The sequence below is a fragment of the Cottoperca gobio genome, chromosome 22, assembly GCF_900634415.1.
Source record: "Cottoperca gobio chromosome 22, fCotGob3.1, whole genome shotgun sequence".
NCBI lineage: Eukaryota > Metazoa > Chordata > Actinopteri > Perciformes > Bovichtidae > Cottoperca > Cottoperca gobio.
Genome location: NC_041376.1, coordinates 1,862,501 through 1,883,347, shown reverse-complemented (window position 1 = coordinate 1,883,347; position 20,847 = coordinate 1,862,501). Strand labels below are relative to the sequence as shown.

The 20,847-nt window shown below is 37.5% G+C and overlaps 1 protein-coding gene across 1 annotated transcript in view; it reads right to left on the bottom strand.

Moving 5' to 3' along the window:
- Positions 1-1,691: 1,691 nt before the first annotated feature.
- The window catches only part of galnt16 (UDP-N-acetyl-alpha-D-galactosamine:polypeptide N-acetylgalactosaminyltransferase 16), a 37,142-nt gene continuing 17,986 nt past the window's right edge, over positions 1,692-20,847 (bottom strand). The window contains exons 5-15 of the mRNA XM_029461364.1: positions 19,999-20,064; positions 17,537-17,658; positions 12,500-12,587; positions 12,213-12,297; positions 11,744-11,847; positions 10,412-10,538; positions 9,218-9,310; positions 8,280-8,363; positions 7,095-7,221; positions 6,288-6,404; positions 1,692-2,247 (exon numbers count right to left, since the gene is read on the bottom strand). Of these exons, the coding sequence (XP_029317224.1) occupies positions 2,104-2,247; positions 6,288-6,404; positions 7,095-7,221; positions 8,280-8,363; positions 9,218-9,310; positions 10,412-10,538; positions 11,744-11,847; positions 12,213-12,297; positions 12,500-12,587; positions 17,537-17,658; positions 19,999-20,064 (1,157 nt within the window). The 3' untranslated portion in view covers positions 1,692-2,103. The remainder of the gene's footprint in view (positions 2,248-6,287; positions 6,405-7,094; positions 7,222-8,279; positions 8,364-9,217; positions 9,311-10,411; positions 10,539-11,743; positions 11,848-12,212; positions 12,298-12,499; positions 12,588-17,536; positions 17,659-19,998; positions 20,065-20,847) is intronic.

The window sequence follows — 20,847 nt, the reverse complement described above, 5'->3', positions numbered from 1 at the left end:
TGGGTCTGACCATGCAAAACAATAAATAAGGTTCCTGACAGTGCTTTGCATGGTGCTTTAAAAAGAAAAGAAGCTCAGAGTTTAGTTGGATATACATAAAGCTGCCCTGGTCCTCACACAAGCCTCAAGAGAAGCTCCTCCACACTGCTGCAGGTGACACGGAGCTGCAGGTGGCACAGAGCTGCTGCAGGTGGCACAGAGCTGCTGCAGGTGGCACAGAGCTGCTGCAGGTGACACAGAGCTGCTGCAGGTGACACAGAGCTGCAGGTGGCACAGAGCTGCTGCAGGTGGCACAGAGCTGCCTAGGTGGCACAGAGCTGCAGGTGGCACAGAGCTGCTGCAGGTGGCACAGAGCTGCTGCAGGTGACACAGAGCTGCAGGTGGCACAGAGCTGCTGCAGGTGGCACAGAGCTGCAGGTGACACAGAGCTGCAGATGAGCTGCAGGTGACACACAGCTGCAGGTGGCACAGAGCTGCAGGTGACACAGAGCTGCAGGTGATACAGAGCTGCTGCAGGTGACACATAGCTGCAGGTGACACAGAGCAGCTGCAGGTGACACAGAGCTGCAGGTGACACAGAGCAGCTGCAGGTGACACAGAGCTGCAGGTGACACATAGCTGCTGCAGGTGACACAGAGCTGCTGCAGGTGACACAGAGCAGCTGCAGGTGACACATAGCTGCTGCAGGTGACACAGAGCTGCAGGTGACACAGAGCTGCTGCAGGTGGCACAGAGCTGCTGCAGGTGGCACAGAGCTGCTGCAGGTGGCACAGAGCTGCAGGTGGCACAGAGCTGCTGCAGGTGGCACAGAGCTGCAGGTGGCACAGAGCTGCTGCAGGTGGCACAGAGCTGCTGCAGGTGACACATAGCTGCAGGTGACACAGAGCAGCTGCAGGTGACACAGAGCTGCAGGTGACACAGAGCTGCAGGTGACACAGAGCTGCAGGTGACACAGAGCTGCTGCAGGTGACACATAGCTGCTGCAGGTGACACATAGCTGCTGCAGGTGACACAGAGCAGCTGCAGGTGACACATAGCTGCTGCAGGTGACACAGAGCTGCAGGTGACACAGAGCAGCTGCAGGTGACACAGAGCTGCTGCAGGTGACACGGAGCTGCAGGTGACACAGAGCTGCAGGTGACACAGAGCAGCTGCAGGTGACACAGAGCTGCTGCAGGTGACACGGAGCTGCAGGTGACACAGAGCAGCTGCAGGTGACACAGAGCTGCAGGTGACACAGAGCTGCAGGTGACACAGAGCTGCAGATGAGCTGCAGGTGACACGGAGCTGCAGGTGACACGGAGCTGCAGGTGACACGGAGCTGCAGGTGACACAGAGCTGCAGGGATCTTTCTTCAGGCTGACAGGAAGTCAGCATCACAAGATGTTTCCATTGGATTTTGTGGCAGACGTTTATGATACTTATTGTTCCATCTTATTATCTCCACATATGAACACTTTTAGGATTTTTGAGGTGTAAATGCAATCGGCAGAAGTAAAAAGCCATCGTGAGGCTATAAAGGAGCTACAGTTACGGTCACATGACTTCACGTCACCACCGTGAAGATAAAGGCGCCTCATCTTCAGACGTTTTGTAGTTTAATTCAGCCACTTGTTAGCAACCGCCGTTTTTAAGACACATAGTGGGGTGTTCACTGACGTCATTATGTCGTACAACAAAACATTAAAAGCTTGTTTTAACCACAGACTTTATTTCAGGCATCTAACAAAAAACCCAACAACTTCAAGGGGGAACAGGAAGTGGTCAAATGCCGACTCATCCCTGCAGCTCTCTGTCCTCACGACTCCAGATTTCAGCAAAGTGTTGACCAGGACAGATACAGAAACAAAATAAAAAGTGAGATGTGCAACTGTGAAAAGCTTAGATTACGTAGAAGAACTCGAAGGATGTACACAGAAAGACCTCAACAAGGCCTTCAAATGTTTTGGCGCTCTCGTCACCAATGAGCAGCAGCTCCAAGTCGACGCCACAAAAAGTTTCTTCCTCAGCGAGGCGACAGGAAGCGTGCAGACGTGAGTCCTCCTGCAGGCCGGGTCCAGAACAAGCTCCTCTCTCTCTCTGCCCCCCCCTGACCGCCGCGGCTCAGGTGATGATTTGTGGCTCCCAGGACTGGCTGGCCATCTGGGGGCGACACTGTGTGATGATGGGGGGGCCCGCCGGGGTCTGACTGTCCAGGCAGAGGCCGCTGACCACGTGCTGCAGCGCCGTGCCTTTAGGCTTCCACTTCTGCAGGAACAAGATTTAAAGAACAGACATTTTACTCCTCGTTGGTCATAATGTTGATGCAACATCATTCAAAATGACCATAAAGTTTAACCAACATTATAAAATGTAAATGTAATCTCTTGGAAGTGGAAGTGATGAGGTGTCTTGATTAAATAATATATAATTTATTTACGTTAATGTGTGACTTTAATCTCAGAGAATATTCAAGTTTTTTTCCGGCTTTAGTCTTGTAAATTCAGAGTTTTCTGTGAATACACCCCCCCTCCCCCATCATCCTCCTCCTCCTCCTCCTCCTCCTCCTCCTCCTCCCGTGTCTCCGTAAAAAAGTGAAAGTTTTTACCCTAATATGGTCTTAATGCTCCGTTTCAGAGACTCCACAGGGTCTAGTCACTTTGTGTAAAAGTTCAACAGGAAACTTGATCCCGAAGTAAAGAAAGATAAAGTGTTCTCCCATAAACAGTCTGTCAATAAATCACCAGGTATTAGTGGCTTTTTTTATTACTTCAGAGAACGAGCCACGTTTCTGGATCCATCTGGAGGCTTATCAGAGAGGAGACGAGCGAGGGGGGGGGGAGAGTGCATCTGTGTGTCACAAGCTGCAAACATGCACTGATACATGTGAGGAATCTAAATGCTTTGCACATCTTAATATCATTTTTATAAAATCGACAAAAGTGAAAATGCGATGGACGCTTGATGACGTCAAAAGTACAATTTAAAAGTATTAATGTGAACTATTAATTATTACATTATTCAATCTGTTTCTATTGCACTTTGTCGCATTTTGCTTTTTTTGTTTTTTTTATTAATAGTTTTTTAATATCAAATTGAAAATGAACTAATAATTATGACGTAAGTGTTTACGTCGTGCAGCATGAACCACAGTTCGTGTTCCACTGAGTCTTGACGGCAGATTTAGACGCCAACCTTTATGTGTCCAAAGTATTTCATCTCATTTATTCTTATTGGAAAAGCTTCTAAAACATCTCCAGTAACTTCCAACACTAAAGAATGTATATATAATATATATTTCAATAAAACATTAAATGCTGAATAACAAATCCTCCGACTTCTCCATGATGGACGACACGACTGGAACACAGGATCAGAGAAAAGGTTTGGTTTTAATGATCATAAATCTTTCTCTTCAGAGGTGGAAGAAGTACTCACATATAAATATATAGAGATAGATATATATATATCAGAGGTGGAAGAAGTACTCACATATAAATATATAGAGATAGATATATATATATCAGAGGTGGAAGAAGTACTCACATATAAATATATAGAGATAGATATATATATATCAGAGGTGGAAGAAGTACTCACATATAAATATATAGAGATAGATATATATATATCAGAGGTGGAAGAAGTACTCACATATAAATATATAGAGATAGATATATATATATCAGAGGTGGAAGAAGTACTCACATCTTTTACTGCAGTGAAAGTATCAAAAGTAAAAGTTCTGATTGTGTCTTTTCAAAGAGTTTTATTATAGAATATTAAATTATTCTGTTTTCAAGAGTTATTTTATGTTGTAATGTGTTAATGTGGAGCAAATGTTGGATTGTAGAGATAGAGAGAGATAGAGAGATATATATAAAGATATATATATATATATATATATAAAGATATATATATATCTCTCTCTATATATATATATATATATATATATATAAATATCTATATCTATATATATATATATATATATATGAAGATATATATATATATATATCTCTATATATATATATATATCTCTATATATATATATATATCTCTATATATATATATATATAAATATCTATATCTATATATATATAGATATATATATAGATATATATATATAAAGATATATATATATATCTCTATATATATATCTATATATATCTATATATAGAGATATATATATAGATATATATATCTCTATAATATATCGATATATATATCTATATATATAAGAGAGATATATCTATAGATATATATATAAGGTATTATATATGTATCTATATATATTACTATATATATATATTATATATATAGAGCGGAATATATCGCTCTCTATATATCTATATATATAGAGAGACGATAGAACGCGAGATATTTATATAAGATATATATATAGAGAGAGATAGAGAGAGATCCTTTTATATCAAAGATTATATATATAGAGAGAGTGATATATCTATTATATATAATATATATATATATATACCTTTATCTATATATATATATATCTCTCTATATATATATATATATATCTATATATATATATAGAGATGATATATCGCTCTCTCCATATATATATATATATTAGGGAGAGATAGAGAGAGATATTTATATAAAGATATATATATAGAGAGAGCGATATATCTATATATATATATATATATATATATATATTATATACCTTTATATATATATCTATATATATATCTCTCTATATATATATATAGAGATAGAGATATATAGAGACAGAGATAGAAATATATAAGAGATATAAATATAAATATATAGAGATATATAGAGATATATAGAGATATAATATATAGAGATATATAGAGATATAGAAATAGAAATATATAGAGATATAGATAGAGATATATAGAAATAGAGAGATATATATATAGAGAGATAGAGATATAAATATATAGAGATAGAGATATATATAGAGATATATAGAAATATATATCTCTATATATAACACTTCATGTTATTTATGTAACTAGTAACAACAAGTGTCAAATAAATAAAGTGAAGTAAAAAGTAAAATATCTGCCTCTGAGATGTCGAGGAGCAGAAGTGTGAAGTGGCAGAAAATGGAAATACTCACGTAAAGTACAAAAAACTCAAACTTGTACTTAAGTTAATGTACTTTCCACCACAGTTCAAATGTGAAATCAATGTGCCACTAACACTCGACGACTTCGACTCTTTCATTTAGAAAACAAAGTCCTTTCTTTGGGATGAAGCACTCGGGACAAAGAGGCCAAACGTCTCCCTGCAGAGCGATGGGAGGACGGCCTGAGTTGCACACATGCTTCCAGTTATTAACTCCCTCTTCAGTGTCATAAATCAGGTGCGCAGCCACATGGGACGTGCATGTTCGACGCTCACAGAGAGGAGGATTGAGGGGAAAAGAAAATCAATGCATCAGTGCAACAAGGCCACTCAGAGTGTCTCCCGGCATCATCGGCCGCTGCATCCGTGCTGGACGAGACTCTAATCTCCAAATCTTTCACGTCTGAGTTCCAGCCTGTGAGACGCACGTCAGGGATAAATAAACCGCTTTACTCCAGAATGAGATTTGGAAAAACTGAGAGCTGCTGCTGAAGTGACTGATAGCTCAAGATTAAAGCAAATTCCAGCCTTTTCTGTTAACCCTTATTTCCCCTGCATGGTGCGGCTCGACTCCACTCGCTCTGCTTTCTGAGAGAGAGATATATTTGGAGACGTTGTGGATCGTAGCTCGTAGTTCTGCAGCACCAGCTCAGCCTTGTTTGGCTTCATTTAAAAGTATTGTTGAACTTATATTCAAAATGCCACTTAAATGTACCGTTTCTGAAAGGTAACACTATTTATATATGTAGGGTTCCTAAACCTTCTTAAACATCAGATTCAAGGACTTTTCAAAGACTTTCCCTTAAAATCAAGGATTCAACACGGCAGAGTTTGACACATGGATCAAGGTGTTAAAAATAACTTTAATTTCTATTCTTGCACAAAATATATAAATTCACTTTCAATGACCCAAAAACTTTCAAGGCCTTGATTCTTTTGCACTCAAATTCACAGACTTTCAAGGATTTGAATTATTTTTTATACTTCAACCTTTGAACATTTTTCTGGACATTTGTTGCACATCTTTTTATAGTATTTTTCATATTTCTAATGTAATTTCCTTCTATTTTAGATTTTAGTTTCAACATTTTTGCAATATTTGCTTTTATTTTTAATCTAATGTTCTCCTTCTATGTTTATGTTAAGCACCAAAGCACCACAGTAAATTCCTTTCTGACATTTCTTCTCACCTGTCTGGGCTCTTTTGTACTGCAGGTCTCCATCTTGACCTTTGACCCCGCTGTGAAGGCTGAGATGGCCAGGCAGAGGTCCTGCTGCCGGAGCAGCGGCTCTATGAGTTCCCATCTCTGCGAAACACAGAAACACGTGATGAGGTGGCTGCTTTCATCTCCAGGAAGAGAACGCTGCTCTTCTGTGTTTTATATCATATTAAAGTCACAAAACAAGACGTTTAAAGACGTCACCCTGTGAAGAAACTGTGAAGGACATTTGTCGAATGTACCCCGAAGAAAATCTAGAAAATAATCTGCAGTAACTGGAGACATTTAACTTTACTGGATTAAATTCGGCTGCGTGTACTTCCTGGAAAAGGATGAAAGTTTTCCTCACGTTCACCAGAAACAAAGTGTTGAATCTGTTTAATCTGAGCCCCAAGTAACAGACTACACACAACACTCCTAATAATCCCTGTGATGATTAATAAAACGTCAACAGTGACGAATGTTGATTTACGTGACGAAACTTAAATGAAGGTTTTTATCAGCTCTGCAGTCCAGCAACACGGGGACAATGTTTTCATTTCACAGAGGAGGAACTATCATCAGCAGGTCATATAAATGTGATATCTTGTAAAAGAAGAGTCCTTAATGTCACCATATGCTAATCTGTCATTAAATGTTGTATAACCCAGCATCTATGTTCACACACACCAACACGTGTTACACATTTAAAAGTCTCCACAAGAACATGTTTAAGTCCGATACAAATGTTTTATCGGGGTAAGACATCAAATTGACTACACTACGCTCAGTCCTGACCTGCGACTGCGGCCTGTTGGCTCCGATGCCCTTGCACTCTGCCAGGCCGAGGGCGTCCGTCCCACGAGTCTCCAGACACAGACCGCCTTGTTTCAGCACACTGGACACCGCTTCCTGCTCGGGGACCCTGAGGGAGCCACGGAGAGGCCAGTGAGAGGTCTTATTACCACACTAAAGAACAGATGGATTGACTGGTCGCACCGCTAAGTAATGCGCTCAATTACAACACGTACCTGTGAAAATATTACAATTCGAGAAACCACAGTTATTTGGTATGAAGTCGTAAGAGCGCCATTAAAAAAGAAAAGAAATGTGGAAATATTAAGAGGAATAAATACAATAATAAGTTAAAAATGGAAAATTAAAGACACATTTTTAGATTAATTAATAAATTAGATTTATTTTCTGTATATATTTATTCATATATTTCTTAAAATATATGTGTAAATCTTTTAACATTAAGCAAAAGCATTAAGGAAAAGAATAAGCCGTACAAATACATAGATGACCTTAGATGAAAAATAAATATATTTAAAAAAAATAATAATAATAATAAACATTTCAAAAATATACCCAGAAATATATAAATAAATTAATATGTTAAAAAATAAATTAAAAGCGTTGTAATTATTCTTTGATATTCTGTCTTTATTTTTCTACATGTATTTATTATTTTATTTATTTCTCTTTATATTTCCAATTTTCTTGATTTACTTATTTATTATTTTATGTATTCCTCGTTATTATTTTCTTTCTGTTTTAAGTGCTCAGGAAGAAGAAATATTATCCTAATTTAAAAAACAAATCCTCTAAACTTCTGAAGGTATTTTCTATTTGTTGGTTTTTAATGTGTGGACAGAGACGGCACAGAACAAGTTCTAACTCTGTCATAATGTCAGGTGTAAAATGACAACCTGCAGACATAAAGTACAAACTTTAAACTTGATGTTTGACTGAAACGTGAGACGTGAGCAGGAGCAGCACGTTTTCAAACCAAACATTGGACAATATGCAGCTTACAGAAATGATAATGTGGAAGATAAACTGAGAATGGATCAATTCTGGATTTAAAAAAATGTCATTTTAAGAATTTGTAACAAGATAATTCAACTTTTTCCAGACACAAATAATAATTCAGAGTATTCGGCACAAGATGCACGAAGGACAGGCGCGTGTGAGTCGTACCTCAGCTCAGGATACACGTTCTCCATGTACCAGCGGAAAGGTTTGCAGTTCAGCTTCCGCCGCAGCGTCAGGCGGTCTGCAATGCTACAGAACACACAGGACGTGGAAGTTCAAACTTCTTCTCCAATAATTCATTAATAATTCATGAGTTGATCACCATTACATTGACTGGCAATCATTTTGCTGATCAGTTTAGAATTTAAGTAATAATAATAATTCTCTAATATGAAAGTAAATTTAATATTTTTGTTGTGCTAACCCACCTTCAATCAATAAAACTTTATTTGTAGAGCACCTTTCAGACAGGTTAGTTACTTCAAAATGTGTCACAGACGACTGACAAGAAGAAAATAAGTGAAAACAACAGAAAAGACAAAAACAATTCAACAATTTGACATTTTGAGACCAATATTAAAAATTAAAAAAATTAAAACGTTTTTAAAGCTTTACTAACAGTAATAATAGTAAAACAATAGTCAACTAAATTACATTTATTTTACAACTTATATACAATATAAATAAGTGAATAATAAAATTAATTTTACAATTTAAATACAATAAAATAAGTGAATAAAATAATGCAAATAATAACTAAAACACATGGTTAATAAAAGCCTGCCTGAGGTTATAAGCAGGCATTTCCTCCTTTTTTCTTCTATTTTATGGACAAAATATTCTGCAATTAATTAATAAAATAATCAGAAACTGATTATAATGAAAATAAATGTTAATTACAGCAGATACAAATATCCTTAAAGATAGTGACACAAGAACATTCTTTAGAGTTTATGTGGCAACAAATGGTTTGTTATGTACTTTATGAGCTTAAAGATTCTGAAACTTAACGAATATATAAAACATGGTATCTGAGAGAAACAATAAAAAACTAACTGCTGTCTGAACGTCGAGACGAGAAGGTGACAGTAAAGACGACAAACCTGCCAAAAGCTTTGCCCTGCGCAGACGGCCGCGCCGAGTAGTAGTACTGTTTATACTCGTCCATCCACACCTCTGCAGCCCGCCGGGTGTTCCTGCACACACACACACACACACACACACACACACACACACACACACACACACACACACACACACACACACACACACAATAAGCAGATGAGTACGGAAGCATTCGACCGACTAAATTAAGATGAAAATGTGATCTCACAGTAACGTTTTCATTTCCCGCTCACAGATGCTTTAATCGGGTTAAAATGTAGTTTATGAAGTTTATGAAGTTTATGAAGTTTATAAAGTTTATAAAGTTTATAAAGTTTATGAAGTTTATGAAGTTTATAAAGTTTATGAAGTTTATGAAGTTTATAAAGTTTATGAAGTTTATAAAGTTTATGAAGTTTATGAAGTTTATAAAGTTTATAAAGTTTATGAAGTTTATGAAGTTTATAAAGTTTATAAAGTTTATAAAGTTTATGAAGTTTATAAAGTTTATGAAGTTTATGAAGTTTATAAAGTTTAGGAAGTTTATAAAGTTTATAAAGTTTATGAAGTTTATAAAGTTTAGGAAGTTTATAAAGTTTAGGAAGTTTATAAAGTTTATGAAGTTTATAAAGTTTATAAAGTTTATGAAGTTTATAAAGTTTATGAAGTTTATAAAGTTTATGAAGTTTATAAAGTTTATAAAGTTTATGAAGTTTATAAAGTTTATGAAGTTTATAAAGTTTATAAAGTTTATGAAGTTTATGAAGTTTATGAAGTTTATGAAGTTTATAAAGTTTAAGTTTATGAAGTTTATAAAGTTTATGAAGTTTATAAGTTATGAAGTTTATATGAAGTTTTAAAGTTTATGAAGTTATGAAGTTTATTGACGTTTATAAAGTTTATGAAGTTTATGAAGCTTATAAAGTTTATGACGTTTATGAAGTTTATGAAGTTTATTAAAGTTTATGGTAAGTTTATGCAGTTCTAAAGTTTATAAAGTTTATAAAGTTTATAACGTTTATGAAGTTTATAAAGTTTATGAAGTTTATGAAGTTTATAAAGTTTATAACGTTTATGAAGTTACTGCTGACTAAGGGCTTTAGCCTCTTGGCAGGTGGTCAGCTGTTTTGCGGTGTAATAATAATAATGACGCCGACAGGAAGTCAGCTTGTCTATCCGATCAACACACTCACTTAATGTAGGTGAGAGCGTTGCCTTCTGGGAAGTCGTACGGGTGCCGCTTCCTGAACACGTGGCCCACGCGGCTGCAGGGAAGAATCTCCAGGCTTCCTCCGCACATCCACACCCGGAACGAAAGCTCTGCAGGAGGACAGACAGACGGTGAGCTGGTGCTTCTCTGTCTGCACCAGTATCTGGACACGTTCACCTCAGACTCTTTACATGCTGCAGATGGTTAGAAGCTGTAAATCAGCTGAGTCTGCAGCATCAAGGAGCAGCTGTGGAGCAACAGACTGAAGACATGAAATAAAGACATAAAGATGTCCAGTTCCTTTCATTTAAATCACTATTATTCGTGTGTGCATGACACTTTTGCTTTTTGTTTTAAACACTGGTGGAATAAGTATTTAGATGAGTAAAATTACTATTTAAAAATAAGTGTAAAAATAATCCTGCATTGAAAAAGTTACTGAAGAAAAAGTATATAAGTATAATCAGGAAAATGTACTTAAAGCAGTAAAAGTAAAAATACTCAGAGCAGAAAAATGCCCCCTGTGACTGTTATATATTATAGCATTAGATTATTATTATTATCATTATTATTATAATATTTATTAGTATTATTATTATTATATTTATTAGTATTAGTATTAGTATTATTATTATATTTATTATTATTATTATTATTATTATTATTATTATTATTATAATATTTATTAGTATTATTATTATATTTATTATTATTATTATTATTATATTATTATTATTATATTTATTATTATTATTATATTTATTATTATTATAATATTTATTAGTAGTATTATTATTATTATTATTATTATTATTATTATTATTATATTATTATTATATATTAGTAGTATTATTATATTTATTATTATTATTATATTATTATTATTATTATTATTATTATTATTATTATTATTATTATTATTATTATTATTATTATTATCACTCTTGCATGTAAAAACAAGATTTTACTGGTGGAGGTGGAGGTGGAGCACATTTTGTTTTGGACTACAACTAATGATCAGAGTCTCACCTACACAAAATAAATGTTGTCTAACGAACTCAATGTTGGTCCAAAAATCAACATAATTTAAAACAAATACATGTTTTTGTGTGAAAAATGACTTAAAATATTAAGTTTCTCTTATAGTCAAAGTAGAATAATTGGTATTAATCAAAAGAATTAGGAATATTTGCAGTTTTCTAGAGCGTGTCTGACGTGTTTATGAACTTATTTAAAGACAGCGTGCAGGATTCCTGTGGATAAATGATTAATAAAAGTCATTCTTCTAGTTTAAAGTTTAAAATCTTCAGCTCACCGAAGTTCTCTCCTCCCCAGATGTCCATGTGGGTGTCGTACTGTCCCAGGTGGTTGAACCAGCTCCGGTCCATGACGAAGATCCCCCCGGCGATGACGGGGGTCCTGCAGAGGACAGAGGACAGGAGTCACACACACAAGGTCTGAAGAGATATCACAGGTTTCATATTGTTATGTTATTATAATCTAATTACTAACATAATCTGACCTTTTCGTATATATGTAGGAGGACGAATATCATTTTTGTATTTTAGTAATATTTGGAGAAAAAACTCTGAATTTACGAGATTAAAATCTGAAATGTACGAGAAACAAAAGATAAAATATTCTCTGAGATTATAAAATCAGGAAAATTGTGTTGTTTTTCTTCCTCACACGACTTTAATCTGATTTAATCTGATTATTAAAAGTGACAGGTTTGAAATCAACACTCTCGACAACAGAGGAAGGGGGGCGACGTCCACACGCACCTGATCGCCTGCGTGGGGTCGCTCCTCGCCATCTTCTGCTCGATGGGAATCTGCTCCCATTTGAAGTGGAGACTCCAATCAAAGCCTGAAGAGAAGCGCAACAAAACACAGAAGAAGAGACGACGTGGTCATTACTCAGAAGACAGACGAGACTTGTTTCTGTCACACTGACTTTGACCCATTTCATTTCTATCATGAGTTTTGAGTTATTCTGGCAGCGATATGTGTGTGTGTGTGTGTGTGTGTGTGTGTGTGTTATCAGCGTGATGTGTGTGTTGGGTCCTGACCTCCTCTCAAGTCAGCAGATGCAGCCAAATAGGCGAAGTTATCCAGGCTGATGACGTCAATAATGGGGCTGACCACTCGCGTATGATCCTGCACGGGAAGACACACACACACACACACACACACACACACACACACACACACACACACACACACACACAATCATAAGACATGATTCTACATTTTATATTTGAACTGGACGATCACAAACAGACGTTTTATGCATGTTTGTGTCTTTAAATATAAGATCGGATGCTGAAGATACTGAAACGCTCCTGTTTTTATTTACGTTTACGTTTGTTATGTTTTGTATGTCGTTTTTTTCTCACATGTTTTTGTGTATTTTGCTCATTACTGCTTTTTAATATTTAATTGTGTAAATGTTTAGTGGTATTAGGCTAAAATAAACTTAAATACCTGAACAATAGAATAAACTAAATGACTGTAAATACGAAGTGTTGCACTGGACACACTCAAATACTTCACTGAGAATAAATATATCTTTGCACCTGACATGTTTTTGAGCGGTGAAGTTAAAAGAAATGTTTAAAAATTACAAAACAATTCTGACCTACAGATTTAAAAAGAATAAGAAACAAGATTCTTCCTCAGGATCAAGTAAAAGTTCTTTGTGTGTGTGGGAGACATGAATCCATATATATCTCTGTAATGAGTATTACATGTCAGATCTGCTCTGGGGAGCAATGAAGGAGTCGAACAGGTTCAATGATTAATGTCGCTTTGATAAAGACATGATTACTGTCACGTTCCCCTCCTGCTCACTCGTGTGTTGGACCATATTGTGTGTTATAATATGGAACATGTAATAGTTATATTGTGCAGACCACAGCACATCTCAGGGCCATGGGGGGTAAAGATCAATACAAAGAGACAGATAGGTACAGGAGGTAATATGCAGAGAAGAAAGTGGAACATTCATGAGGAAATAACTTTATTAGATTATAAAGTCATAAATATGCGCTGCTTGCCTGCAGGGGACGACCTCGTCAAAGTATACTTTGCAAATACTCGTGATTTTACCACAATGTTTATTTTTAAAATCAGAAAACAGATCCAGTGATTCAAAGGTTCAACATCAGAGTTCCTCCTGCACGCTGCTCGGCTGCCGCTGACGTCTGTCAGCTTGTTTCTGTGAGAACTTCAGATCCAGACGTTCAGGACTAAAATCCTTCATCCTTCAAATACACAGTTAAAAACACCAGGATGTAGAAAGTGTCTAAAGACGGGATAAAAAGTCAGTTATGTAACATATTGTAGTCATTTTTAGACTTATTAGTGCGGACATGTTACATATTATTCCTTCAATCTCAGAAACAATTGAAGTTTTTTTTTTGTAATTTTGCACTTTAATGTCAAAAAACAACAAATAAGCTGCGAAGCTTCTCCTGCTGGAGAACCCTGACGTGACCCAGTGCACACTGTTGCCTGTGTGTCGCCTGCATCTGTCTGGGAGTGTGAGTGTGTGCCAGCTCTGCTGTTTGCCCGTCAGGTTGTGTGTGTGTTCGTGTGTGTGCCCGTGTCGTCCAACAGCTCAGCATCGCGACAATCCGACTGGCAGTTTCCAATTAGATCTGTCCCCTGCTTCGCTGGGAGGCTTGAACCCGACCTGAACTTTGTGTTCACTGCAGCGCAGAGTGCGGGGGTGTGAAACTCTGCCAGAGAGCAATTTGGAAAGTGATGCTCCCAACAGCTTGGAGCAATAGACATTTATGGGGCTTTTAATGAGCTGCTGTGATTTGACAATGCATGAAGAGGCTGCACTTCCACAGCGGATGTCAGAGATGATCTCTAAATATTTCAACTCTTCCTTCTTTTGGTTTTCAGTCAAAGTGCTGATGAAGCTTCTTCTTCTACTTTATGTCAATGTGGGAAAGTGAAACTGCACAGTAACTCTTTCATGCATAAAATGCATTTTAAACAATCTTATAATGCATTTTAATCTGCTTATTGTTTAATTACAGTTATAAGCTCTCATAAGGCGTTAAAACAATAATCACAAGACATTATAAAGCATTTTATAATGTCTTATAAAAGGTCAAGTATCACAAAATTACACCATAATAATAATAATTATAATTATATTTATATAATAATAATTATAATTATAATTATTATTATATTTATATAATAATAATAATAATAATAATAATAATAATAATAATAATTATTATTATTATTATTATAAAAATATAATTATTATTATTAATCAGGTTTATAATTATATTTTTATAATAATAATTATAAATATTATTATTGTTATTATAAAAATATAATTATAAACCTGATTAAAAAATAGCATGCACCTATAATATATATATATATATATATATATATATATATATAAAGCATGTTTGTGTACATGTGAGCAGCACTAAAATAATATCCTGTAATTATTAATAATTAACATATACTGTAGGTGCACAACACACACACGCACACACACACACACACACACACACACACACACACACACACACACACACACACGACCTTATAAGTCATAATATATTGCTTTATAATAAAACATTATGAATATTTATGAGTGTTAATAACCTGCGGTGGAATTTATTTAAGTACATTTACTCAAGTACTGAACTTAAGTATAACTTTGAGGTACTTGTACTTCACTTTATTTATTTGACACTTGTTGTTACTAGTTACATAAATAACATAAAGTGTTATATGATATATATATATATATATATATTACTAATCTACTAAGTAGTACGCAAAGTATCCAACATTTGCTCCACCTTAACACATTACAATCAGTACTTTTACTTTTGATACTTTAAGTACATTTTTCTGATTATACTTCTGTACTTTTACTTAAAGTAACATTTTAATCTCAGCACTTTTACTTACTGAGTACTTCTACTCGGAGGTTTTAATACGTCATCATGGAGAAGTCGGAGGATCTGAAACAACTTAACATGTTGTACCTTGAGATTAAATCTTATATCAATAATCTGATTAAAAAATGAATTTTTATTTTAAATGTTTGTTTTCTTTAAAGCACTTGTATCTGTTTAAAACTACAATGTTATTGTTATTATTATTATTATTATTATTATTATTATTATTATTATTATTATTATCTGTGGATACAACTAAATCACAATTATTATCTTCAGTAATTAAGAATCAGTACAATAAATTAAAAAATAGTAAAAATATAACATAGCAATAGAATTGTTTTGGTATTTGAACTATGTTTAGATATTTAGATGTTCTGCTACTTTATACTTCAACATTTCTGTGTGTATGTGGAACTCCAGCAGCTAAATTCATTCAGCACCTTACAATAATTCTCAAAGGTCTAAAAAAAGGTAATGACTTTTAAGAAGGGATTAAATGTCACCTTTCACTGAACCTAAATCTCTAATCCCGAGTCTCTGTGAGTGGAGAGCCCATTAAAGGTGCTTAATTACTAATTAAACTCAAGTGCTTTCAATTGCTGCTGAATTACCAAATGAAAAGTGTCATTATGCTGCGTTGAAGAACAGAGACGTTGATGATCCTTCATCAGTGTTCCTGCTCTCAGAGGAGCTGCTGGATGATGCTCATGAATATCACACTGAAGATTGTAATGCAAGCTGGATGAGTCCCAGCTGCCCGGAGCTGGAGACGAGCGTACGACGAGTGTACGACGAGCGTACGACGAGCGTACGACGTGCGTACGACGAGCGTACGACGAGCGTACGGCGAGTGTACGACGAGTACGGCGAGTGTAAAACATGACACGCAAAATGTCCTTGAAAGTGGCGATCTATTGATATGCCTTCCCATGTGTGATCGCGTGACATGTCAAGAATTGTAAGATTGTAATGGAAGCTGGATGAGTCCCAGCTGTCCGGAGTCGGAGACGAGTGTACGACGAGCGTACGACGTTCGTATGACGAGCGTACGACGTGTGTACGATGAGCGTACGACGAGCGTACGACGTGTGTACGACGAGCGTACGACGTGTGTACGACGAGCGTACGACATGTGTACGATGAGCGTACGACGAGCGTACGACGAGCGTACAACGTGTTTTACGACAAGCATACGATGTGTGTACGACGAGTGTAAAACATGGCACGCAAAATGTCCTTGAAAGTGGCGAGCTGTTGATATGCCTTCCCATGTGTGATCGCGAGACATGTCGAGAATCTTCTCAGCATGGACGATGTGATGGAGGGTGCCAGAGGATTTGGGGAGCAGCTGTGCTGGTTGGAGCCCAGTCGCAGGTTAACGTCAGCGCAGGGGAGAGACAGTGAAGGCATCTCTTCATCACACACACTCACACTCACACTCACGGGCCTCTAGATCATATATTCACTGTGTGCACTTTGCATGAGCGACTTTGTGAAATTGATACGGACGGAAACATCGAGTTAAAGGTTCACATTAATAAGTGAAATTAAAAAGGACAGAAAAACCTCCTGATAATGAAAAGAAGCTGCTTTTACATGTTTGAACTGCGAAACCTTCGTGTGTGAATGTGATGTGGCTGCATCATTTAATGTGTAGGGTGGAGAGAAAGAGGGAGAATCTTCCCACACTGAATAAAATAAGAGAAATGTTTTTGAAATGAATCCAGCATGAAGCCTGCAGCGAGAAGAGACGCTGCCTCAACGCCACGACACAGAGCGCCACAGAAAAACACGAAACAAAACCCCTCCAGAGTCAAGTGGAAACACATTGGTTGGGAAAATGCAGGATTTCTGGTGTCGTGTGACTTAAATCTGAGTGTTTATTTAACAACATGCGTTGCCAATGGATTACATCAGAGCCAATAAAATGTACCGTGAAAATCCCCCGAAGCATTACAGGCTAACAACTGTTCCACCTCCAACATACATGTGTGTGTGTGTGTGTGTGTGTGTGTGTGTGTGTGTGTGTGTGTGTGTGTGTGTGTGTGTGTGTGTGTGCGTGTGCGTGTGTGTGTGTGTGTGTGTGTGTGAGCAGCACGTATTAGGTGTCTAATTTGAAAATTGTGAATGACGGCAGACTGTGAGCCTGTGGGTCTTTACCTCCTTCACTCTCTGGATCATCGGCTGCAGCCAATCAGCGTTGACCTCGCAGTGGCTGTCCAAGAAGGTCAAGATGGAGGCCGAGGCCGTGTTGGCTCCTCGCACACGTGAGCGGATCAGACCTGAGGGGAGAGCGCAGGGTTCGGATAGCTGATGTTGCAAAAGAGACTGCTGGCATGAAACTAAAGCACATTTGTGAGGTCACTATTAAAGGTGCATTACATTGATTTATGATGTCATTAGATGTCATGTCGGTTAGTTCACCACAAAATCAAAAATACATATTTAGTTATATCTTTAACGCTCTGCAACAATTCAGATTGATAAACAGCACTACAGGTGGGAGGAAAAACGTTTTGGATTTTGGGGTGAACTGTCCCTTTAAGTGGGGTTTTTAATATTTGACTTTTATTAGGAACTAAAATTTCTGATTCTTCTTATCGGTTCCTAAACACACCGGTCTGTTCAGTTAACGCTAGTTGTTAGCAGCTCGTATCGGAGATGCTGTTGACTTGTATTAAGGTGCGTTCAGGCTCCATTCAGTAAAAATGAGTACTGGGCGAAGGTAAAGTTTAATGTGGTGGATTATAAAACAGATATTAAAGGGATGTATGACCTGCAGTATTCAAAGGTTATAAAAGGAGTGTGTGGGATTTATCGTGGAACAAGTCGAATACACAATTCTTGACTTTATTTGACACTTAAACTGTCCAAGTGTCCTTCTACTTTCCTTGGTAGTGAAGCGTGTCGGTGGAGAGGATGATTGAAAACTTTATTTTTTCCAAACGACTGCATTCTTGTCTACTGAGGGAAGTGTTGACAGAGAAATGTGTCTCTGCCTCTCCTACTGCACGACGTATTTCTCCGTGTTTTATTGGATATTATGATAAAACAGCTGTTGATCTTTGTTTACAAGGGAGACGTTCTGGAGTCAAACTCCATTTAAGCTGCATTCACAAGGTTTCCAGAAGTCACATTGTTGAGAGAGAAATAACGTAACGTTTCAATCAGCGCCAATCTTGGCTTTAAGTTCTGCAGAGTTTGAAGTTTGAAGACGTTCGCTCATTAAATAATTGTTGTTTTTCTTTAAGAGTGAGTCTCATTAGTCTCCAGGATATTACATCTGACTGTTGGAGACGCTGCCGCAGAACCAACTGGAATGGAGCCGGTTAATTGGATTGAAGACTCCAGAATGTGTTTTACTACCAACCGCGGAAAGGAAATGTTAATTTGAAGCGCTAAGTTAAAGCTATTTTAGAAGAACAGAAGCGCTGCAGGCGGGCGAGGAAGAGCAATTAAGTCGTTCATTTGCGTTTATCACAAACAAGTGTGGACGAATTAATTGTGTTTTTCACTCGTCTGCAGCATCTACACTTAATTATCCAGACGCGTCTCATCATGTCAACAGTTTGACTTTCAGCTAGTTATTTGTACCTTAAGTGCGTCTGTATTAGACCTGAAAGAGGAGGTCGTGTTTCTCACATTAATTACTTGGAAAGCTTTTATTTATTTACACTTTATAGAAGCACGAGTCATCGGCAAGGAGAGATTCTTTCTCTTTACTCAAATGGCTCAGAGGTGCATTTTGTAACAACGCAGTTCTGTCTGAAAAGCCTCAAACAAAGAGTTGAAAGCTGAACTCACTAAAGCAGCACGTTCGTACCAACACAAAGAGGCTTGATGGTAACCTGCAGCACGGAGCAGTGAGCAGCGTCCTGCAGAAACACACTTGACTTTTCTTGTTGTCAATAAATCCAATTAAGAACCAAATCCATCAAAGTGAGTCTGAACCCTCTCACGTCCCGTCTGCAGCGGGACACTTTAGTTTTTAATAAAAGTTACTCAACTCGGAGGAAAATATGCATTTGTTTGAGGACGGTGTGTGTGTGTGTGTGTGTGTGTGTGTGTGTGTGTGTGTGTGTGTGTGTGTGTGTGTGTGTGTGTCACAATGAGTGACAGTGTGAAATGTAATTAAGGAACACAACACAATAATGCGCCTCTTCTTTAACAAACTCGTCCACAACAAAAAGAAAAGTCATTTATCTGGAACATCTGGACACTTTGCACTTTAATATCAAACCAAATATAACTTATTGATGCGTTTTTAATTTAACAAAGGAGGAATAAGATTTACGTGGCGTTTGCTACAAATGCACTTCTTCTTATTAGGATCCAGTTTTTGTTGGTTTTGGTCTTTTTACTAGAAGTTGTTGACAATAAGAAACATAAGAGCATCATCATGTTGTTTCTACTTTACGACTTAAAGCTCATGGAACAGGGAAGTTCCCAACTCCATCGAGGGTCAGTGAATGCAACGTTGGCCTTTGTTGGAGGTCTGCGCTCTCTGAGTTCCAGTTTAAGATACTTTAACACTAATACCTTCATGTTGAGTGCCTAAAAAGCATTCCTCATAAATACAGCACCTTTAAACCCCCCCGCCCCCCACACACACACTCACTCACCCTCTCTCCTGCCGTTCCTCAGGCAGCGCACTTTGGGGATCTGAGCGAGCAGCTGGCAGTCCTCAGCTGCAGGAGGAGAGCAGAGGAGATGGGATGTTATGGTGGAAGCAGAACACACACTGAGAAACACAAACCTCCTCATCGCCTCGTCTCACACTCCGTCACTCACAAACGCACCACACACACATTGGAGAGCACTTAGACACACACAGACACAGTCACACGAGGAGATGGTTCCTCAGACAGTCAGTACAACATCAACACAACACGTTGAGACATCCGTCAGCGCTCCATCACCGTCCTGCACATCACCACAAACACACGGAACTCAGATCAGAGTCTGATTTCATCGGGTTATTCAAAAAGCTCTTTCCCAGCATCCTCTCTGGCGCAGATCTTCTTGTTGATGTAGACGGATGGACATCATTACAATCAACACACAAACACAGGTACACACACACACACACACACACACACACACACACAACCTTGAGAGGATTAGCATTAGCTTAGAGAGTGAGTGTGACCTTGCTGGGGGATTGTGGGTAGATCAAGCAGAGACCCCCCCCCCCCCCCACACACACACACACACACACACACACACACACACACACACACACACACTAGCAGCGATGCAGCCGTATGTGAACAGAAACAGGCGTGACAAGTTGTAATGCGCCTTGATTAAATTTGTTGTGAGGACAAACCTGTTATAATCTGTCATATCACAGGAGACGTGTGTGTGAGAGCAGGAGTGTGTGAGTGCTTTAGTGGTGCTCATAAGGACAGCTGGTGTGTGTGTGTGTGTGTGTGCGTGTGTGTGTGTGTGGAGTGAGGAGGAGGGGGGGG